This window comes from Rana temporaria, chromosome 7, assembly GCF_905171775.1.
Source record: "Rana temporaria chromosome 7, aRanTem1.1, whole genome shotgun sequence".
Classification (NCBI taxonomy): Eukaryota; Metazoa; Chordata; class Amphibia; order Anura; family Ranidae; genus Rana; species Rana temporaria.
This window is the reverse complement of record NC_053495.1, coordinates 67,914,138-67,937,660: the sequence shown is the minus strand read 5'-3', so window position 1 is coordinate 67,937,660 and position 23,523 is coordinate 67,914,138. Positions and strand designations below refer to the sequence as shown.

General features: G+C 43.7%; 1 protein-coding gene across 1 annotated transcript in view; it reads right to left on the bottom strand.

Moving 5' to 3' along the window:
- Positions 1-23,523, bottom strand: part of TOM1 (target of myb1 membrane trafficking protein) — a 235,946-nt gene that overhangs the window by 39,698 nt on the left and 172,725 nt on the right. The window contains exon 12 of the mRNA XM_040359559.1: positions 15,511-15,586. Within this exon, the coding sequence (XP_040215493.1) occupies positions 15,511-15,586 (76 nt within the window). The remainder of the gene's footprint in view (positions 1-15,510; positions 15,587-23,523) is intronic.

The window sequence follows — 23,523 nt, the reverse complement described above, 5'->3', positions numbered from 1 at the left end:
TCTGCCACATAGTCGCCCAATTAGACAGAGCATGGAGGTCGGCTTGTAAATTGGAGACATCCTGTAAGGACGTTATTCCACTGCATAGCTTGGTGTCATCTGCAAAGATAGAAATGTTACTTTTGATCTCAGACCCAATATCATTTATAAAGATATTAAAAAGTAAGGGTCCCAACACTGAACCTTGGGGTACACCACTGATAACCTTCGATCATTCATGAATCAATAACCACTATTCTCCAAATTCTGTCTTTCAGCCAGTTCTCTATCCTTTTACAAACTGATATTTCCAATCCTGTAGACCTGGCATATGCAATTAGCGGACCTCCAGCTGTTGCAAAACTACAAGTCCCATCATGCCTCCGCCTCTGGGTGTCATGCTTGTGGCTGTCAGTGTCTTGCTAAGCCTCATGGGACTTGTAGTTCTGCCACAGCTGGAGGTCCGCTAATTGCTTATGCCTGCAGTGTAGACTTTACCTTACACATGAGCCGTGTGTGCGGAACTGTATTGAACGCTTTTGCAAAATCCAAGTATACCACGTCCACAGCCACGCCTCTGTCCAAGGTTTTACTTACCTCTTCATAAAAAGAAATCAGGTTTGTCTTACAACTTCTGTCTTTCATGAATCCATGATGTCTGTTGCTTAAATATTTTTTTTTCCAGTAAGAACTCATGTGGCCTTTTATTAAACGCTCCAGTATCTTTCCAAATATAGAAGTTAAACTAACAGGTCTATAGTTACTTGGTAAAGACTTTGTTCCCTTTTTAAATATAGGCACCACAATGGCCCTGCGCCAATCCAGTGGTACTATTCCCGTCATTAATGAGTCCCTAAAAATTAGATACAATGGCTTTGAAATAAAAGAGCTCAATTCTTTTAGGATCGGTGGGTGTATGCCATCTGGTCCAGGTGCTTTATCCACCTTTATTCTGTCTAAATATTTCTGGACCATATCACTTTTGAGCCATTGTGGATTTGGGGCTCCATTGTATACACAGATCTGAAGAAAGCATTTAATGAATTAGCCTTCTCTGTGTCCCCAGTCACCCACTCTAGATTATTTTGTAAGCGGACTACATGCTAAGAGCCGGGGATCTCAGCCACCAATTCAGAGAGGCTCTGACTAGGTGGCTTACCTGAATCTGGCGATCCAGAGACAATGGAGATTTGTTCCATTTGGACAGGATCTCCTTCTGCAATACTTGTAGAACTGGGCATATGGTACTGCCTCGAAGGAGGCTACCATCAAACCCAGGACTCGTATGCAAAAACGGAGAGACGATCATTTGCGGGATGCCAACAGCTTCACCGCAGACTGAAGTCTGCAATTTTTCCAGGGGAAGAAAGACTCTCGCCTCCGAGGAGTCCAGAATCAACCCTAAGTACTCCAAACGCTGAGAAGGTACCAGGACTGACTTTTGAATGTTTAAACACCCACCCGAATTCTCGGAGGGTCTGGCTGGCTATAGACACAGCCACCTCTAATTCTGAGCCAGAAGCTGCTCTCAGAAGAAGGTTGTCCAAGTAGCCCATGATGGCAATGCCTCGCCGTCTTAGCAAAGCAAGGATTGGTGCGAGCACCTTGGTGAAAACTCTTGGTGCCGACGCTAGTCCAAAAGGAAGGGCCACAAACTGATAGAGGTCTTCCCCTAACGCAAAGCGCAGAAACCTCTGGTGACTTGCGCAAATTGGGACATTCAAGTATGCGTCCTTGGACGCCAGAAAGTCCCCCGGATGGAGCGCAGCCACCTCAGAGCAAATGGATTCCATGCGGAACTTCCTTACTCTCAAAGGCATTTAGGTCTTTGAGGTCCAAGATTGGACGGACCCTGTTGTTCTTTCGGGACCACAAACAGATTAGAATAAAATCCATGAAACCTCTCATCCTGCGGAACGGGCAAAATTTCCCCGCAACTTAGCAAGTCTTTAACTGCCCCCAATAGGGCAGACCGATGAGCCGGAAGGAGAGGGAGACTTGAGGGAAAGAATCTGTTCGGTAAAAAGGAAAGAAACCATCTTGTACCCAGAAGAGGGACCACCTCGCAGACCCACTGGTCGGAGAGCAGGGAGATCCACCGAGCTGTGCACCTGCAAACCCGCCCCCCTTACCCATGAGTCGGGCGGGGGCAAGACTTCATTCAGTGGCGTGTTAGGATGCCGGTTTGTTCGGCGTACGCACCCAGGGACGTTTCTGTCCCCTGGCTGAGCCTTTGTCGGCCTGGGAGGGTTTACCCGTGGGCCCTGACTGATGAAAATACCTCTTCTGAGCGGGAAAGGAAGGACCCGGCTTACGGCGTGGCTCCTTCCCCTTGGTGGACTGAGGGAGGAGAGTGCTCTTACACCCAGTGACATCCTTAATGTCATCCAGCGAGGTACCAAAAAGCCTCCCACCCTTGAAGGGTAAAGCTGCCAGGGCTTTTTTGGATACTTGGTCAGCAGACCAGCATTTCAGCCAAATCATGTGGCGCAAAACCACTGCCGAAACAGAGGCCCTGGATATCGAGGGGGCAGCATCCAATGTAGCATTACAGACATATACAAAGCCCTGGACCAACTGGTCGGCCAGTCTAATAAATTTGGGAGGGAGCTGGTGCTCCTCCACAGCCTGGTGCAAAACCTTAGCCCATGCAGTGTCTAAAACACCAAGGTTGCAGCTACAATAGGCAGCAATGCAGACCCCAGCATGGTAAACATGGAGCGGGTCAATATGGTCCTTGAAGGCAGGGGTCCCTTCTATAGGGAGAGTGGTCACCTTATTTAACCTGGCAACCGGGGGGTCAACTACCGGAGAAGCCCATTTTTTCAAAAGGCTGTCCTCAAAAGGGTAATGGACCACCAGGCGCTGAGGAACCACAAAGGACTTCTGCGGCTTTTCCCATTCCTTATCAATGAACCTTACCCCCCTTACGCCCGCACGCCGCTTCCACCCTGGCAACAAATGTTTCCAAGTGTTCATGGGAACCGCAACTGCAGGAGCACTAGCTGCCACCTCTGGCATGTTTGGGGAAGAAGGGCCAGATACTGACTCCATAACCACAGATGGCTCTCAGGGACCTATTCAAGACCTGAAAAAGCCCACCCTCCATGCTGCGCTGACCAGGGGGTTACCCAGGGGACTGACTAACCCAGAAAGAGACTGCTTAGCGCCGCTGCCCGCCCTCTGTACACAGCGTGTGCTGTGAGGAGAAAGCTGTAAGGTAAAGCTGTGAGGTAAAAATCAGAGATATGTGCTGCGCTCCGTATGGAAAGCCAGCACTAGAGGCCAAAACCCCACACAAAATGGCCTCCGGACACCTCAGTTAACAGGGCACGGTCACAGTAAAATAGCCGACCGCAATAACAAGCTGTGCCATAGCGCGGCCACAATAAAATGGCCACCAATGGGAATTTTAAATGCAAACAACAGACTACAAAACAATTGCGCCGGGAAAACGCTGTAATGTGGATGAGAAGGCCAAATGGGGCTTCCCTAAGGCAAAGCACACCCCCCTAAAAATGGGCCCAGACACCCACAGTCCCCCAGTGGGAAAAGGAGCCCCCCCCACAGGTCCACCCCGGTGGCAGCGGTAGAACAGCAGAGGGAAATGTGACAGAGCAGGGAAAGGGAGGATAGAAGGACCCCCCTAATCCCAGCCGTACCGGCTCGTCGAGGCAGGAAGGACTGTACTTACCCGTCCATGAGAGGACCCGCTGGCGCATTTCTGACAGGCATATAACCGCGTTGGAGTAGCTGTCGGCCCGGTCCACTGTGAGCGAGACAACACCACTGCCCAGTCATGTGTGGACCCTGGAGCAAAAAGCCCACCGGCCACCCCAGGAGTCATGGGGTATGTCGTGGCAGACCCAGCCCTTAGCTACGGTGTGCTCACGCTCGCTAGCCGGACTGAGGAGACTACAAGGATCTATATATCCAGCCTGTCACCCAGCTGGCAGTTGAGAGAAGATTCTCAAATATAGAAAATCAAAAATAAAAGAAAATAAAACATTTCTTCAGGGCGCTAGGCCCAAAAGGGAGCCACGTCGTCCTTTGCTGGCCAGAAAAAAAACGAGGCTGCATGCTGCAGGGAGGAGGGTAATGTCCGGCGGAGGGAACGCCCCCTGGGCGGGGCTGTTCAACTCTGTTAAAGTAACATGTATTTAAATATCTAACATGTTCTGCCTAGTCTTCTCCTATGAACAGGAACATAACCCACTTGTCAAGACTTGAAACACCATTTTCGGACGATATGTTTCGGCGGCTAAAATGTTGGTGCATCCCTAACCACAAGGATCAGATGTAATCATCTTGGTCTCAGCATCGAACAGTAGGATACTGTTTGCAGGCCTATCAGACTCCGTAATAGAGTCCATAGATTCTGGCAAGAGTCCATCTACCTACTGGTGATGGTCCATGTGGTGATTATAGAAGCCTTCTGACACTCTTCATTACACCGTGGTTCTGACACTCTTCATTACACCGTGGTGGATGTCACTTTCGATTGGGACCGTTTTCAACTATGCACATTTTAACCACTTAACCCCCGGACCATATTGCTGGTCAAAGACCAGAGCACTTTTTGTGATTCGGCACTGCGACGCTTTAACTGACAATTGCGAGGACATGCGGCGTGGCTCCCAAACAAAATTAGCGTCCTTTTCCCCCCACAAATAGAGCTTTCTTTTGGTGGTATTTGATCACCTCTGCGGTTTTTAGTTTTTGCGCTATAAACAAAAATAGAGCGACAATTTTGAAAAAAAAAAAATTTTTACTTTTTGCTATAATAAATCCCCCAAAAATATATAAAAAAACTTTTTTTCCTCAGTTTAGGCCGATACGTTTTCTTCTACATATTTTCCTAAAAAAATAAAAAAAAAATGGCATTAAGCCATGGTTTGCGCAAAAGTTACAGCGTTTACAAAAGAGGGGGTATTTTTATGGCATTTTTATTAATATTTTTTTTTCACTAGTAATGGCGGCGATCAGCGATTTTTTTTTTCGGTACTGCGACATTATGGCAGACACATTTGACACATTTTTCTGACCATTGGCATTTTTATAGCGATCATTGGATTACTATAAAAATGCCACTGGCAGTGAAGGGGTTAACACTAGGGGGCAGGGAAGGGGTCAAGTATGTTCCCTGGGTGTGTTCTAACTGTAGGTGGGGTGGCCTCACTAGGGGAAATGACTGATCTTCTGTTCATACATTGTATGAACAGAAGATCAGCATTTTTCTCCCTGACAGGACCGGGAGCTGTGTGTTTACACACCCAGCTCCCGATCCCCGCTCTGTAACGAGCGATCGCGTGTGCCCCGGCCGCAATCGCGCCCGCCGGGCACTCGCATGGGAGCGCGCGCACACCTCCAGCGGCGCCCACGCGCCTTTAGTGGCCTGTGCGAGAGCCGTCATATAGCTATGGGCTCTCGCGCAGGGGAGCCGACCTGCCGCCGTAAAATGACGGCGGCTGGTCGGCAAGTAGTTGAACGGATTAAAAATGTATATATTTTTTTTCCCAAATACGTTTTTCACTCTATTAATGTGGTTTATATTATTAGGCAGCAGAATATTTGTTTAGTTTGAAGGAACTAATCGGTGAAATAAATGCCCTGGGTTTGTAGAAGAGACAGAAGGGCAAGCTCTTTTGTGAACACTTGGGATGCAGAGGAGAGCTTAAATGCTAGTACAAATTGGAAATGTTGGCCTTCGACCGTAAAATTTAGAAAATGTTGGCATGGGGGAAAATGGGAATGTGTAGATAGGCATTTTGTATGTCTACTGATGCCAGGGAATCAATGACAAAGCTTGTCGATTCCATCCAGAATTTTGGTACACAAAAGAAAAGTTTCGAGATTTTAACTCCAGTATTGGGCAGATACCCCCATTTGGTTCTGGGACCCCGTTCCTTGTCAAATACTGCAGTCACCCTCTGGCTCTAGCCTACACACCAACTCTTATCTTCTACCTCTTCATCTCTACTGGCATCTTCCTTAACACTCTAAAACATGCGCTGGTCACGCCTATACCAAAAAAGGCCTCACCAGACTCCACCCATCTTAACAACCTAAGACCCATCTCATTACTCCCTATTGCCTCCAAACTACTTGAACGTTTAGTCTAACAACTGAGTGACCACCTCATTGAGAATAACCTTCTTGATCTCCTTCAGTCTGGATTTCGCCTACAGCACTCCACAGAAACAGCCCCCCTAAAAAACTCTCACAAAACAACTTGCTTACAGCCAAAACCAACAGTCATTATTCCATACTCTAAAGCCATCAGTATGATTGGTGGCCAACCAAGCATCTGATATTTTTTTTTGTCAAAAGGGCATGTGCCAGGATCTTGCCTTGCATACCAACGGTACACAAGTGTCGTGCCACAAACATGAACGAGGAATTTCAGCTCTTGAGCGCCACCCTTTGGGCCACTCCTGCTAATTTCGTGTTTGGGTAGCATGGATTCCAAACTTGCGTGTTTGTAGTTTCAACTTTTGTGTGACGGATTTGTGTACGGACCATACGAAAATCAGACGTCAAACCGTTGTCTGCCAAAAATTTACTAGCCTGTTATACAACATTCGTTGGCCAAAAGTTGGACAACAATTGTCAAAAGGAGTATACTAACGGTAAGATTTAAGGACAACAGTCTGTCAACAGACAATTCCCTGCCAACAATCGTATCGTGTACCTTTGCGCTGCCTTTGATACAGTTGACCACCCACTCCTCCTCAAAAAACTCAACTTGCTTGGTCTCCATGGCTGCACTCTGTTGGTTTGAATCTTACCTATCTCACCGCACCTTCAGTGTCACTTACCATTTCTTCCTCTCACCATTCGGGTCCCCCAAGGCTCTGTCCTTGGACCTCTACTATTCTCGATTAACACGTCCTCCCTGGGTCAGCTACCATTTATATGCCGATGACACCAAAATCTCTCTGCACCTCAGCTCATCCAATCAGTCTCATCACGCATCACTAATTTACTAACAGACATATCAGCCTGGATGTCACACCACTTCCTCAAACTGAATCGATCTAAAACTGAGCTCTTAATATTTGCTCCACCATGTGCCCCTTCCCCTGACTTCTCTGTCAAGATCAATGGCACATCTATCAGTCCGTCCGTACATGCCAGGGTGCTAGGGTTAACCTTAGACTCTGAACTGTCCTTTCAGACCCACATTCAATCCTTGTCCAAATCATGCCACCTTAGCCTCCACAACATTTTTAGAATACGGCCCTTTTTAACTAATGACACCACCAAGCTTCTAAATCACTCGCAGGTTATCTCTCTCCTCGACTACTGCAGCTCCCTCCTCATTGGATTACCTTTACATAGACTATCCACCCTTCAGTCCATAATGAATGCTGCAAGACTCATCCACCTTACCAACCATTGAGTGTCCTCCACCCCTCTCTGCCAATCCCTCCACTGGCTTCCACTCACCCAACTAATCAAATTCAAAGTACTAACAATAATTTACAAAGCCATCCTCCGCTCTGCCCCCAGCTACATCATTAACCTAGTCCCAAAATACCAAACTAAGCCGCTCTCTTCGGCCCTCCCAAGACCTCCTGCTCTAGCTCCCTTGTCAACTCCTCCCATGCTCGCCTCCAGGATTTCTCCAGAGCTTCTCCCATCCTTTGGAACTCCCTACCCCACTATGTCCAACTGTCCCCAAATCGATCCATATTTAAACAATCCCTGAAAACCTCTCTCTTTAAAGAAGCCTAAGCCTTTCTAAAACTGTTTTACTTTCTCCATTAGCTCATCCCCCACAGCTATTACCATTTGTATCAATTGATCCTCCCTTTTAGATTGTAAGCTCTAATAAGCATGGCCTTCTAATTCCTCTTGTACCAAATTGTAATGTAACTAATGTCGGTCTTCATTTTGTTAAGCGCTGCACAAACTGTTGGCGCTATATAAATCCAGTATAATACTAATCGATAACTTAAACATTTTTTCAAAAGAACTGGTGCAACCACTTCTTGTGCCTGAAGTTGGTGCAAGGCGGCCAATAAATTAACTTTTTGGTCTGAACCTGGATATTGGAAGCCAAAAAGCAAAGAGGGGCAGAGATAGAAACTCTATTTGTACCCCTTTCAAAACAGATGAGACCCAGAGATTGGGAACGTCTTGGATCCAGACTGGTGCAAACAAAAAGAGAACGCCCAACTCCTAGGAGTGTGGCCACCCCTTCATTGAGAGAAGGGCGTCTGGGCAGGCCTGGCAGAATTAGGAGGCCAGGGCTTGCAAAGAAAAGAGATGTTAAGCCTTGGTTTGGAAGTACCTACCTAGGGAGAGTGAAAAGAACTCTTTAACCAAGTAGTAGTAGTAGCCATATGAATAGGAGATAAAAGCTGGCCATAGAGGAGTATTTTGTTCAGCCAGCAGGCAGACTTCATCTACACAAACAAGGTGGAATCTCCTCCTCTGCTGATCGCCTTCTGTCAAACAGGGACAGTCACACACTGATCCAAATTCAACCAGTACTTGCTGAAGCAGTTGAATTTTGATCAATCTATGGCCAGCTTTATGCTTCTTCTTATGAAGTAAAGACATCCTTAATTTATCAAAGGATTTCCCAGATAAGATTTTGCCATCAAAAGTTGTGCATAGAAGATGCTTTTAACCACTTAAGACCCCCACAAATAGAGCTTTCTTTTGGTGGTATTTTATCACCTCTGAAGTTTTTGCACCATAAACAAAAAGAGCAACAATTTAGAAAAAATGCAATATTTTTCATTTTTTTGCTATCAATATCCCCAAAAAATATATATAAAAACATGTTCTTTTCCTCAGTTTAGGCCTATACGCAATCTTCTACATATTTTTGGAAAAAATCGCAATAAAGCGTTTGATTGGCTTGCGCAAAAGTTATAGCGTTTACAAAAATAGGGGATAGTTTTATGGCATTATTATTAATACTAGTAATGGCTGCGATCAGCGATTTTTTTTGTTACTGTGACATTATGGCAGACACCTGTCACATTTTTAGGACCATTGTAATTTTCACAGCAAAAAGTGCTATAAAAATGCACCGATTACAGTGAAAATGACAATGGCAGTGAAGGGGTTAACCGCTAGGGGGCGCTAAGGGGTTAAGTGTGCCCTAAGGGAGTGATTCTTACTGTAGGGGGGTGTGGCTGGACGTGTGACGTCACTGATCGTCGTTCCCTACAACAGAGAACAGACGATCAGTGACAAGCCACACAGAAGAACGGGGAAGGTTTGTTTACACTCTCCTCTCCCCGATCTTCAGCTCCTGTGACCTGATCGCGAGACACCGGCGGCGATCAGGTCCGCGGGCGTGATCACGGAGCTTCGGACCGGGTCGTAAGGGCGGTGCGCGCGACCCATGGCTGGGCACTTAAAGGGCAACGTACCTGTACGTGCCTGTGCCCAGCCATGCCATTCTGCTGACGTATATATTGGCGTTAGGCGGTCCTCAAGTGGTTAAGGACCAAGCTTTTGGCCACAAAATCCAGTGCATATGCACAGAGATAAGGTACATTCTAGAGACCTAGCGAATTACATTCTCTAGAGTGTTAACATAAAACAACAACAAGCTTTATGGCATCAGCTGTAATTGTTCTCAAGAAGAAGGGTCCTCAAAGGCAGGTTCATGTTCTCTATTCATATAACAAAAAATAATCTTGAGCACAAGGTATGTTCGGAAAAAAAAATCAATTTGCAAGTGTTAAGTGCAAATTCGAATATACAAATCAACACCTAAAATCAAAGGAACGTGTTGTGCTAAACATACATATAAAAATCATAAAATATTGTGAATAGTAAACAAAATCCTGTGCATACACAATAATGAATCGGTGCACAACTGTATCAAACTTTTTGACAGTGTTTATAAAGTCTGTGAAAAAACATTCTATTGTTTCAAATACAATCATGAATGTGAAACTATAGCATAATCCTTCTTTGTAATCAACGCACAAAGTCTGTGAACCACCAGATTGCTGTGTCCCATATATACAGGATCATGTTCCGTTAAATCATTTATTGATTGGTCACTGCAAAGCTTGATCTTAACTCAAAAAGACAAAAAAAATAAAACGTATTGCTTGCCTCAATCAAACATATTTGTTGGCTTGTTTTCTAAGGCTTTATAAATACGGTTATATATGTTTTATACAGTTGTGTACAGATTCATTATTATTGTATATGCACAGGGTGTTGCTGTTTATGAATTATCACATGATTTATATGCATGTTTAGCACAGCATGTTATTTCTCTATTTATATGTCGTCTCCAGTTAGCAATAGTCTGGGAAATTGACAGCAGCAAAAGCTGGCTGCAAGGCAGGAGCTAAAAAGGTCAAAGAAGGTCTTTAAGGTGGCTTTAAGGCACCTATCAACAGAGTCCTTAAAGTGTTACTAAAGCCAAAACCATTTTATTGTTCATTTTGGATAGAGTAAGGGGTGGGGCTCCCCTCTATTACTCTTCTGGTGTCAACCATAAAAGCTGAGATTTTCTTTCACTTTCGATTATAATAGTAAACATGACAAATGGATTGGGTGAATCTCCCCTACAGGAGCACAGAAAGCAAAAAACCTGACAGGTGTTCTAATCCTTCTCCGTTCTATCCAAAACAAAAAAAGAAAAGTTTGGCTTTGAGGTACACTTTACATAAAAAACATCCTCAACTGAAACTATGAAGGGTTTGTCGAGTACCAAAATAGCAGATCCACCATCAGGACAGTCTATTTCTATTAAACCACTTGGCAACTGCCCTAAAGCAGTTTTACTACATGCATCCCACGCGATCCTGCACTTCTGGGTAGGGCGTGCAAATTGGCACCACCGGCGGCTCGCTCCTGCTGCGATTACACACAGCGGGAGCCAATCAGTGTGTACCGCAGACTCCGTCTTCCAGCACCCACTGATCATCAGCCAGAGACACAGAACTGCAATCTGCCTATGTAAAACAAGGCAGATTGTCGTTCTAACAGGAGGGAAGGCATGGATCCTGGGTCTCTGCAAAACAGGGAATAGGATCCATGTCTTCTCGTAGTAAAAGCACCTCCCACAGTTTAGAAAAACACTGGCCAGGCACATTTAACCCTTTGATCGCCCCTGATGTTAACCCCTTCCCAGCCAGCGCCATTAGTACAGTGACAGTGTCACTGGTTCCCAAAAAGCATCAAAATTGATGGCTGCCATTCCTAATAAAAAATAAATAAAAATATCCAGTAGTTGACCCATCTTATTTTGTGCAGCAGTTTTTTTTTTTTTTCTCTTTTCTAATTTAGAGACTTATACGGTTTCAATATTTGCCGTATGGTGTTTTTGAAAGCATTAGTGACCTACGTCAGCTGGCCGGTGGGTTATGAAGATGCTGAGCTATTTATTTTTTTAAGTCCCCTGCGTGTTTCTTCCCCAAGCACCCCTATAGGGTGGTTTAGCTTGTGTCTAACCATTGATTGTAGTTGATATGACGATACATTTTTCTGGTAATGCCCGTTTTTGATATACTGATATCACCCACCTGCGTTGTGGAACTTTAGCTTATCTCCATCTTGATATTATTTGGATACGAGTTGTATACTCTCCCTTTTTCCATACAGCCTTAATAAAAACATTGAAATAGAAAATATCCCATAGTTTGTAGATGCTATAACTTTTGAGCACCCATCAATATACGCACATTGGGTAATTTTACCAAAAATGTATAGCAGAAGACATAAAAATTCGATTTTTTATTTAAATTTTTTTATTGAATATGTTTTATAGCAGAAAGTAAAATGAATGTTGTGTTTTTTTCAAAATTATTGTTCTTTTTTTGTTTATAGCGCAAATAAAAACAGAGGCGGTCAAAAACCACCAAAACAAAGCCATTTGTGGGAAAAAGGGACAATTTTATTTGAGTACAGTGTCGCACAACTGTGCAATTGTCAGTCAAAGTAACAGTGCTTTATCGAACAGTGTGGTCATGAAGGGGGGTAAATCTTTCAGAGCTAAAGTTGTAAAAATCCTTTTCCATAGGATAAACATGAGAAAAAAGGATTGGGACAGTGCTGTACAGTGGAAAATCAATCAGTGCACGTTTTGAAAAAGTCTTTCTGGGCTTAGCCAGTTTTTTTTAGCATCCATTGGGACTTGTTTAGGTTGTGAAGTATCTGGTGGTGTTAGACAAAGAATAGTCCGCTCTGCATCGTGTATACACTGGTGGGAGCATTTGGCGTGAAGCTGCAGCTTACATATCAAAAAAATGCAGGAGAGAAAATAATCAGCAGTCAGGGTCCTCAGTAACTTCTTTCATAATAGTCTTAAGAAAAGGAAATTCTGCTCCTGAATCCTGAACAGTCAGAGGACATAATGGGGGAAATTTACTAAAACTGGTGCACACAGAATCTGGTGCAGCCGTGCATAGTAACCAGTCAGCTTCAAACTTCAGATTGTTCAATTAGTCTTAAAAGGAATGTAAAGGTTATTTTTTTATTTTCTAAATAGGTTCCTTTAAGCTAGTGCATTGTTGGTTCTCTTACCTTTTCCTTCCATTTCCCTTCTAAATGTTTGTTTTCTTTGTTTCCTTTGTCTGAATTTCTCACTTCCTGTTCCTCCTCAGTAAGGTGTTCAGTAAACTGTTCTGACTGACTTTCCACCGCTCGGATAATGGTGGAAAGCTTACTGAGGAGAAACAGGAAGTGAGAAATTCAAACAAAGAAAAAAAACATTTAGAAGGGAAATCAAAAGGAAAAGGAAAGTGAACCAACAATGCACTAGCTTAAAGGAACCTATTTAGAAAATAAAAAACAAACCTTTACAACCCCTTTAAGGCTACTTTCACATTAAGGCATGGCGGTAAAGCACCACAATTTTTAGAGGTGCTTTACCGTTCTTGCGGCGCTATTTGGCTAGCAGGACTTTTTTTTACCATCATGCCAGCGCACAGCTTCAGTGTGAAAGCCCTTGGGCTTTCACACTGGAGTGAAAGGAGAGGCTCTTTCAGGGCTCTTTGCAGGCGCTATTTTTAGCGCTATAGCGCCTGCAAAGCACCTCAGTGTGAAAGTAGCCTTACCAATACAACCCAGAAGATGATTGTTACTATGTACAGCTGCACCAGATTCTGTGTGCACCAGTTTTAGTAAATCTCCCCCATAGTGTTTTTGACCTTTTATAATTCAGACATAGCTGCAGAGAAAATGTTTTTTTTTTATCAGACAGGTCATATGTTGCATGCATGAGAGGGAACAAGATTCAGATATTAGGAACAGCATCATAATAGACTATTGCTCCAGGGCAAGGGAAAAGCTATCATCCTGAGTGGTGGTTAGAGTTTCCTGCAGGCCATCTGCAGAATGCATGCTATTTGGCCTTTTAGTCCAAGCTCCCTTTCAACTTTAATCTACCATTGCTTAGTTAGGTCACCCCCGAAGGGGTACTAACATTTATGGAGTGTGGAGAAGATCGTGTGCGTTTGGATATAGAAGCTGCTATAAGCCAGCACTGAGTCTCTGTAGAAGACGGCAGCAGCAGTGCTGCAACATGCTGTGTGCATCATTGGCAAAAAAAAAAAAGGCAATGAAGCACCATCCAGGAGGCTCGACTCTGGTGCCTCATTGTCCTGAACCTGGACAGGGGGAGGAGAATTTGGATTGCGATTTTGAGGTCCAAGCTTTGCCTGTCACATTGAACATACCACTGAAGAGGTCTTCAGGATCTGGGAAGGACAGAAATGGGATATGGCCTTGGACCTGTATGGCACCCTGCAGCTAACTACAGATTTTGCACTTTGTGCCAAGGTGAATACTGAACGTAGGATCCAGTGCCCAAAGCAAACATTGCAGGCTGGCCCTACGCAGTGGGTCCAGGTACATTCCCTAAAGGGTATACATCAAAGTGAACTGATCCGAAAACTGCTAGAAAGGGCAGTAAGCAGTCAGATCTTGATAGAAGCGTCAAAACAACTGAATGGTTAGAGCAATGGTAAATCCATCACCAAAGGACACTAGCAAAACATTGGAGTCTCACAGAACAGGTAGGGTTGTATGGTGCATTCTGGGGGCAGCCCTAGCAGGTTTTGAGTATCCAATAACCTGTAGGTAGCTGAATATAACCCATTGTCTAAGAATACAAGTCCTGTGTCTTGTAATATACAATTCAAGTATACGTTCACCTTAGCAGGTCACATGTTACAATTGTATTTAGGGTGTAACATGCAACACCCCCACAAATGCCTCCCCCCTACAAATACTGTCTTGCATAATGGCAGACGGCTTACAGTTCTCAATAAACTACCATGGAACTCATCACCACCTTTTAACAAAAAGTAAACTTGGCCTTTAACCACTTCAGCTCTGAAAGATTTACCCCCAGGCCATTTTATGCAATGCGTCACGGCAATACTTTGACAATTGTGCGGTCGTGCAATACTGTACCCAAATAAAATAGATTTATTTTTTCCCCACAAATGGAGCTTTTTGGTGCTATTTGATCACCTGTTTGTTTTACTTTCCGCTCTAAAACAATATATATATATATATATATATATATATATATATATATATATATATATATATATATATAGAGCGAGAGAGAAAGAACCGGTGACACCAATACAGTGATCAGCGCTAAAAATATGCACTGTCACTCTACTGACACTGGCTGGGAAAGGGTCATCATCAGGGGCGATCAAAGAGTTAACTGTGTGAATAGCTGGTGTTTCAGCGTAGTGGGGGGGAGGTGCTTTTACTAATGGAAGGCATGGATCTGTGTTCAAACTTTACAGGAACACAGGATCCATGCCTTCTGTACTGACAGAAAGGCAATCTGCCTTGTTTACATAGGCAGATTGCAGTTTTGCCTGTGTACAGAATGATCAGCGGGTGCCAGTGGATATCGTCTCCACAGGACCAACTATGATCTCAAGCTGTAAATTTACAGCAGGAGCGAGCAGTCGGCTGCACACATTCACGCCCAATACCTGGAAGTGCAGGATCACTTACACACACACACACACACACACACACACACACACACACATATATATATATATATATATATATATACACACACACACACACACACACACGACACACACGATCCTGCGCAGCTGTCCCGTAAAATATTCAACAAAAAAAATCAGCTTCAGTCCAGATATTATTCTAGCAATACTTTCTTTTAGGTGTTAAATGTCATCAGTCTGATGTTCAGCATTATTCAAACCACTTTATCAGATTGCAGGTCATCCTGGACCTGCCCCAGCCTATTAGCCAGTAAGGGGAGTAGTGGTGCAGTGATGAGCTCATTTTTGTATCGCTCTGCTTTCTCTTCTCATCTAGCCACTTCCTATCCACACATCAACCAACTGGCTCCTTGTACTGCCTCTTCCTCACTCCAGCCCTGCTGTACAGCTGTTACCAGGTCAAATTTGGGTACATTCAAAAATGCATTCTGTAACTAACTGGCAACCACATCAGACAGGAATAACAGATAGCCTAAATTGAATGAAAAGACGGCCTGCTGGGTTACATTCTTTTACAGAGATGTTTTGAATTATTACATACCGCTCCAGTGTTTTGCTGCCGAGTATCCAGGGCTCCTGCAAGACCATCTGCAGCCTGTGGATCTTCATACTTCACACTGATTGAGATAAATTTGTCAAGAAATATACAGTTACAAGGAAGTGAAAATAGATCAATGTGAAAAGTATAGAAAAATATATGATATAAAAATAGAGACAGAATGTAAGCATAAAAATGTATATGACTGTTAACTTCGCAAATAAGGACAAAAGGAACAGCTGTGGGAGAAGGCCACAAGTGTCATCTTTCAATATATCGATGTGCAAAAAAAACAGAACATTTCAGCGAAAAGCAACCTTGAATTTTTATCATAACTGCATATTTTTTTTATCATACTAGTAGTGCAAAACAGCACTTGTTTTTCTGTTAGACAAGCTGTCAAGGTTCTTTGGCAGAATGGGGTTAAATCAAGCAGTGGTCTATAGGAGGAAAGTTTTACCACAAAAAGCAAAACTGTCCTGAAGTGACAACCCCAATTAAACTAATGTTCCAAGCCAAATGTAAATTTCTGTGTAGGATTAATGTCAGTAGGCAACCTGAGGCTGCTGTATACAGTTGGATTCAGTCCATGGTATGAAGGAATTTTAGGTTGCTGAAGGTCAATCCGATCATAGAAATGCGCATCAGAGAGAGGTCCGCTGTTCACAATGGCCTCCAGGATAAAGTAGATCCCCACCACCATGCCACTAATCAGAAAGAATGGCACAAAAGCTCTTAAGTGCTTGCACCAGCCACAAAGCTCAGAAAGGTGCATGGTTAGCAGAGGCAGATACAAGTCCAAATAGAGAACCAGACAGTGGCAAAACAAGGTTTAGAAAGAACAAATGGCTGGATGAAAATAAATGTGTGCATGAGAGTGACAGAAAAAAAAAAAAAAAAAAAGGCAGAAATAATTTAGGTTCAGATTTAAGTTCTAATCCTTGAAGCTACAGACGATCAATACAGCCAGAAAAAGCAGGAGACCTGTGGAAGATGTGTGGGCGCGCCAGCGAGGAGTCAGAAATAGAATACAGACCAAGAGGAGAGTAATTTGATGTCACCCAAAAGGAGCTCTCACTCCGTCAATGACCAATGTTCATATTCTAACAAGGGGTCAACTTTCACCTTCAGCTATGTCACATGACTGATCTTCTCAGTTCACAGAACCTTGATTTACAACACCAAGCACTACTTCTAAATTTCATGAGCCTAACTGAACAGGTTGGATATCTTTGCTTGTCATGAACAGAATGCAATGATTTGCAAATTTCATTAACCCATATTATATTCACAATAGAAAATAGAAGACATATCAAATGTTTAAACTGAGAAAATTTATCAATTTAAGAAAAAAAAAAAATAAGGTAATCTTGAAATTAATGGCAGCAACAAGTTTTAAAAAAGTTGGCACAGGGCAACAAAAAGCTGGCAATGTAAAAGGTACCAACAAGGAAGATCTTAAAGAACATTTTGCAACAGGTAACGTGATTGGGTATAACGAGAGCATCTTGGAGAGTCTGAGTGTTTCAGAAGTACAGTAAAACTTTGATTTGCGAGCATAATTTGTTCCAGAAACATGCTTGTAATCCAAAGCACTTGTATATTAAAGCATTTATTTACTGGATATAAAAGAGAAGATAAGAGAGGCACCTCTATGTGTAGCAATAAGTTGCTAAATGTTGTACCGTCAATAAATGTAACCATATTGCTACACTTAGAGGCTCCTCTGCTTTTTTTTATACTCAGTTGTGACATGACACTACTCTTATATCAAGACATTGCTTGTATATCAAGGCAAAATTTATTAAAAAACATTTTGCTTGTCTTGCAAAATGCTCTCAAACCAAGTTACTCTCAAACCAAGGTTTTACTGTAATTATGGGCCCTAAGGGCTTAACAATCCATGAAAATCTGTGTCTAAATTTTTTAACAATCTGAGAATAATGTTCCTTAATGTAAAAATACAAAGACTTTAAATATCATCATCTACAGTACATATTATGAGGGGTGAAAAAGGAGAAAAAGGAACACCTATTTGTTCACATAGGACTTTAAAGTATGTAGAATTGTCAGGAGAGGCAAAGTGAGATGATTGTATTAAAGCTAAATTTGATTTTATTACAAATTTATAAAAGCATAAGTCCAGTCAAAAAATGACCACAGACTCCAGCAGTGTCACATTGTACATATATGACAGAACATAATTATTATATTGATAAGTTGATTATGGAGTGGAGAGAAAAGGTTTTAGCAGGCTTAGGCAATCGAAGGGACCTTGGGGTCAGCAGACTCAAGCTACTGTAATGCTAAAATCCAGAGTTAGACTTATGCCCCTTTCACATGGGGCAGTGGAGGTGCGGTGACGGTATAGCGGTGCCGATATACCGTCGTATTTACCGTGACATTCGGTCGCTAGCGGTGCGGTTTTAACCCCCGCTAGTGGCCGAAAACGGGTTAATACCGCCCGCAATGCGCCTCTGTAGGCATTACAGCGGTTTGATTTCAATGGGAAGGAGCGGTATCGGAGCGGTAAACACCCCGCTCCTATACCGCTCCAAAGATGCGGCTAGCAGGACTTTTGGAGCGGTCCTGCTAGCGCACCGCTTCAGTGTGAAAGCCTTCGGGGCTTTCACATTGAAGCCTGCAGGGCACGATTTTTTCAGGTGGTATAGCAGCGCTATTTTTAGCGCTGAACCGCCTGAAAAATGTGTCAGTATGAAAGGGGTCTTACTGGCAAATTATCCAACACTGCATATTAAAGTTGCACAATTCTAACTAAAACGATAATTCATTTTTTGCATGATTCTTGTGGTGTAACATCCTTAACATTATACAAAAATAATTGGGCTAACTTTATGGTTTCGTTTAAAAAAAAAAAAAATTAAAAGTGTATTTTTTCCCCAAAAATCTGCATTTGAAAGACCGCTGCGCAAATGCCATGTAACCCCAAGGCCCCTTTCACACTATTGCGACTTCAAAGTCATGCTATTTTGCTGCGATTTCAGGGCATGCCTGTGTAAGTGGCATCAAAAATAGGATTTTTATAACAGCTTACCTGTAAAATCCTTTTCTTGGAGTACATCACGGGACACAGAGCTGCATAGCCATTACATGTGGGTTATAGAGTCTACCTTCAGGTGATGGACACTGGTGTAATCAATTAAACAGGAAGTTCCCTCCCTATATAACCCCTCCCCTACTGGGAGTACCTCAGTTTTTGTAGCAAAGCAATAAGTGTCCCAATATCCCCAGACAAGAGGGGTGGGAGCTCTGTGTCCCGTGATGTACTCCAAGAAAAGGATTTTACAGGTAAGCTGTTATAAAAATCCTATTTTCTTTATCGTACATCACGGGACACAGAGCTGCATAGCCATTACATGTGGGATGTCCCAAAGCAATGCTTACTGAGGGGAGGGAGACACCAACAACGCAGACCGCCATCAGACGTGAGGACCTATAATGCTGCCTGCAGCATACTGCGCCAAAAAGCTGCATCCTCTTGCCGTCTTATGTTCACCTGATAGGAGTTAGTGAACGTAAGCACAGATGACCAAGTTGCGGCCTTGAAAATCTGCGTCATAAAGGCTTGGAAATGCATTGCGCATAAAGCGCTTACCATCCTGGTAGGGAGCACCCCCACAAAAAAACAGGGGGAATCCTACTCTAACCACAAGCCTGAATAATAACCTGATGAATCAACCTTAAAAACAGTTGATTTTAGACGCTGCCTGCCCTTTCCTGGGGCCTCCTGGTAGCACAACAACATCAGTTTTCCGTATCCGAGCAGCCGCTTCAGATAGGCCTAGACCCTTCTTACTCCAACGAGAGAGAGAGTGTAACCATTTTAATAGCTGACCTGAACACTGCCTGCCCATCTAGGGTCTTCTGGCAGTCCAATAAAAACGTCAGCTTTCTATATCTGAAACCTTCAGATAGGTATTTAACTGCTCTCATCTCAATTGAGAGAAAAGCAATAACCTTTCCTTCCGTGAAAAAAGGTTTTGAAAAAAAGGGAAGGTAAGAATATCTAGATTCAAATGAATACTAGATCCTTCTAGTAAATAAGGTTGGGTGAGGATGAAAATCACTCTACTTGTAAGAATAATTGAGTATGGCTCTATACCAAGAAAGTTGCCAATACTGAAACTCTCTTGGAGGCTACCACAACCAAGAACACCAATTCCTTGTTAAAGGATGAAGAGAAATATGGTGCATCGGCCCCAGGAGCTGACCCTGTAAGCCGACAAAACTAGAGCCAATCCTCCGAGCACAAGGGCGACCCAACTGGTGGACTTATACAAGGGGTGACGTGCATAACAGCCCGGACCAAAGAGTGTGAAGTAATCGACCTTTGGAAGCAAGGCCGAGATCGGATCCTTGATATAACTTAAGGCTAGCTCCGTCTCCTTTCCAAATGTAGGAAGGCAGGAATTTTACCTTTGACAAACTTCCACGGATGCCACCATCTGGTTTCACACCAGGAACATGGGCCTTCCAGACCGTAGGATATCTGGTCCTGGAGGCCAGCTCTCTTGTATGAATCAAGGGAATTGCCGCTGATTCTGAAAGCCCCGATCCTCGAGAATGTGGTCTATAATAGCCAGACCATTAATTCACCTGTTGCAAGGCAGAATGTAATACCCCCTGCAAAGTAGGCCTGGACAAGATGTAAGGGACTGTGGGTCCTCTACTACCACCCTTACTGTTCCTGCACCGAGAGGTCGTCAGGGTTATGCCGGAGTAATCAGGCCAGCTTCCGTTCTCCTCTAAATGTTGCATAGAAGCCACAAAAGTCGCGGCACTGGGGGGAGAGACACAACCAGCGACAACTGGTCCCCCCCCTCGGATTACAAACACATCTGCCCCGCATGCGGGTGGATCCTTTATCCTTGACCCCAAGCTGTTCAATCTCTTGTTGAGCCTGGACGCCAATACATCTTATGTACAGGGTACTATTTCTGTGACATTTGGTCAGGAAAACAGTCAGGGTGTAGAGGTCATTCTCCCGGAGACACTTGTTGACGGCTCCAGCGAATCGCCTGCCAATTCTGCATTTCATGAAATGACGAATGTCAATAGGCAAGGCACAAGCTCCTCCTTGGTAAATTAAGTAAATCACTAGTATGGCATAGTCTGATTGTACTCTGACAGAACCAACCTGCCACCTGAACGTTCAGGCCCCTAAGCCAGATGCTCCATCGGTAGCTCTAGCTGACAGATAAGGCTCCCTTGGAGCTTGACTACTTCCCCTGGGCCATGGTCTCTTCCTGACCTGGCAAACCCTTTTAGTTAAGAATCACCAAGAGGAATTCCAGCATATCTCTGGGACCGGGTTCTTTGGATAATGCTAGGTCAAGATCCACTCTTTCTAGGCCGACAAAATACTGTTTATAACAGCCCTGAATAAAAGTTAGTATAGGGAACTGTCTTGAATGAAGCCAGCATCTTCCCTAGTGCCTTAATCAAAAGGCCAAAAGTAAGGAACTGTTCCTTGCCGTGACCACATAGACCAGTTTTCTTATAGCGATGGTCTTGTCTGAGGCCAAAAAAACTCTCCTTTTTGGACTGTGCCAAACATACCCAGCTTCTTGTCAAATGAAAGAATGTATCTTTAGAGTTCCAGATACTTGACCATGCTGGACACCCTTAGGTCCAGCCATGCTACTGACTGACCCATCAGCAGGAGTTTGCTTCGGTATGCCATTACTGCTATACCCTGGGCCTACAGACCTGCTAGAGGCGGGCCCTAGCACCCTGACAACCCAGGCACGGAGGCTAACCCAAAAGGGCAAGACCACCAACTGGAGATAGTGCTGTTCCCCTGCGAAATGCAGACAACCTCTGCAGACCCAAGTAAATAAACACATATGCAATTGGCTCCCCATGTGTGTATGTGGCAAGTGTTAAAGCCATATGCCTCAATGGAAGTGTGTGTACATGGCAGTGTGTGTTCCTGGAAGCATGAATTCATATAAATATGTTTTAAGCAAAACATGCATATAGCATGTGTGCTCTGGAACAAGCATCTTGCAAGCAAGCATGCGATATAAACGTGTTATGCAACAATGTGCAACATGAACCCATGCAGACACGTATTTCTATGCAAAAAAAGGAATCCTGTATTGCTTAATTAGGCCGCCATGTGCAACTTTAAAGTAATCATGCATCCTTATGCGATTCAGCATCTTCCATGCGATCAACATCTTATGCATTTTAAGCACTACTGTGCGGACAAGAACCCTTGTGTGACCAAGCACCCCTGTGCGATCCAGCATCCTTATGCACTCAAGCATCTTAATGCGACTTTAGGCATTTCTGTGAAACAAGCCTCTCTATGTGATCAAGTATCCTTGGGTAATCCAGGACGCTGTTGATCCAACAACCATGTGTGATCCAGCTTATTTTTGCATTCAAGCATCTTTAGGCATTCTTGTAGAAACAAGCCTCTCTGTGCGACCAAAATATCCTTGAGTAATCAAGGACTTGGGTGATCGGGTAATCATGTGTGATTCAGCATTTTTATGCCTTCAAGCCTCTTTATGCGATTCTAGGCATTTCTGTGGAAACAAGCCTCTTTGTGCGACCAAAATATCCTCGAGTAATCAAGGACTTGGGTGATCGGGTAATCATGTGTGATTCAGCATTTTTATGCCTTCAAGCCTCTTTATGCGATTCTAGGCATTTCTGTGGAAACAAGCCTCTTTGTGTGACCAAATATCCTTGGGGAATCAAGGACTTGGGTGATCAAGTAATCATGTGTGATTCCAGCATTTTTATGCATACAAGCATCTTTATGCGAACTTAGGCACTTCTGTGGAAACAAGCCTCTCTGTGTGACCAAATATCCTTGGGTAATCCAGGACGCGGATGATCAGGTAACCATGTGTGATGCAGCATCTTTTTTGCATCCAAGCAACTTTATGCGATTTTAGGCATTTCTGTGGAAACAAACCACTTCTGTGTGACCAAACATCCTTGGGTAATCAAGGATTTGGGTGATCAGGTAACCATGTGTGTGTGATCCAGCATTTTTATACATACAAACGTCTTTATGCGATTTTAGGCCTTTCTGTGGAAACAAGTCTCTCTGTGTGACCAAATATCCTTGGGTAATCCAGGACTTGAGTGATCAGGTAACTAGCATCTTTATGCACTCAAGCATTTCTATGCAACTCTAACAAACATGCAACACCATACAGACAGAAACATGTATCCTTATGCGATCCACAATAAAACATGCTTTGTTACTTGTTTTTATCCCACATGCATTCCAAACTCATGTATCTTATGCAACATGCGGACTGGTAAAGAGGAAGTTATCCTCTGTAGATGTGCGTTTCCTCAATTAAGAGACGTTAGCAATGTGTACCAGCAACTGTGCATCCCTCAGATGTGCATTTGGTTAGCCTGAAGCCGACACCAGGCTGAGGACCATATGGAGGTCTTACTAGCCACCTATAGGAAAACCTCTCTTTACACTCTAAGGAGAAGCTAGAGGCTTTGGCCGAGTAGGCAGAGGGAAATTATATGCAGCATGAATCTCTGAAAAGACTGCAGGTGCAATCAGAACCTGTAGGGCTATTGATAGCTTCTCCTCGTTAGGCTGCAGCTCCTGTCTCCTGTCCTCTGACAGTGAACCTTCATCCCCAGCTCTTCTAATCCCTTTGTTTAAGGATTAAAGCAGGAAAAGGGACACACCCTGCGTTTTTTTTTCCTTCTTGTGAGGATGCTGCGAACATAGCAGTTAACCTCTTGTAGAACAACAAATGTGATGCAAAAAACAAAACACATGCAGAGTGGCTGCAATGTTGGGGGAGGCTGCATTGATTGCCTGACAGGTCTGATGGCTCAATCTGTGAGCTGTCTCTACAGGGGAGAATAAGGGGCCACCAGGTTCAGGTGGCGATTCCTTTTTATATTCCTACCCCTGACCTTATTCAATGGGGAGACCAAAGTCCTAAGCTAAAAGCAGAGGAGCTAAACCCAGGTGCATCAACAGCTGAACATAGTCTGGCA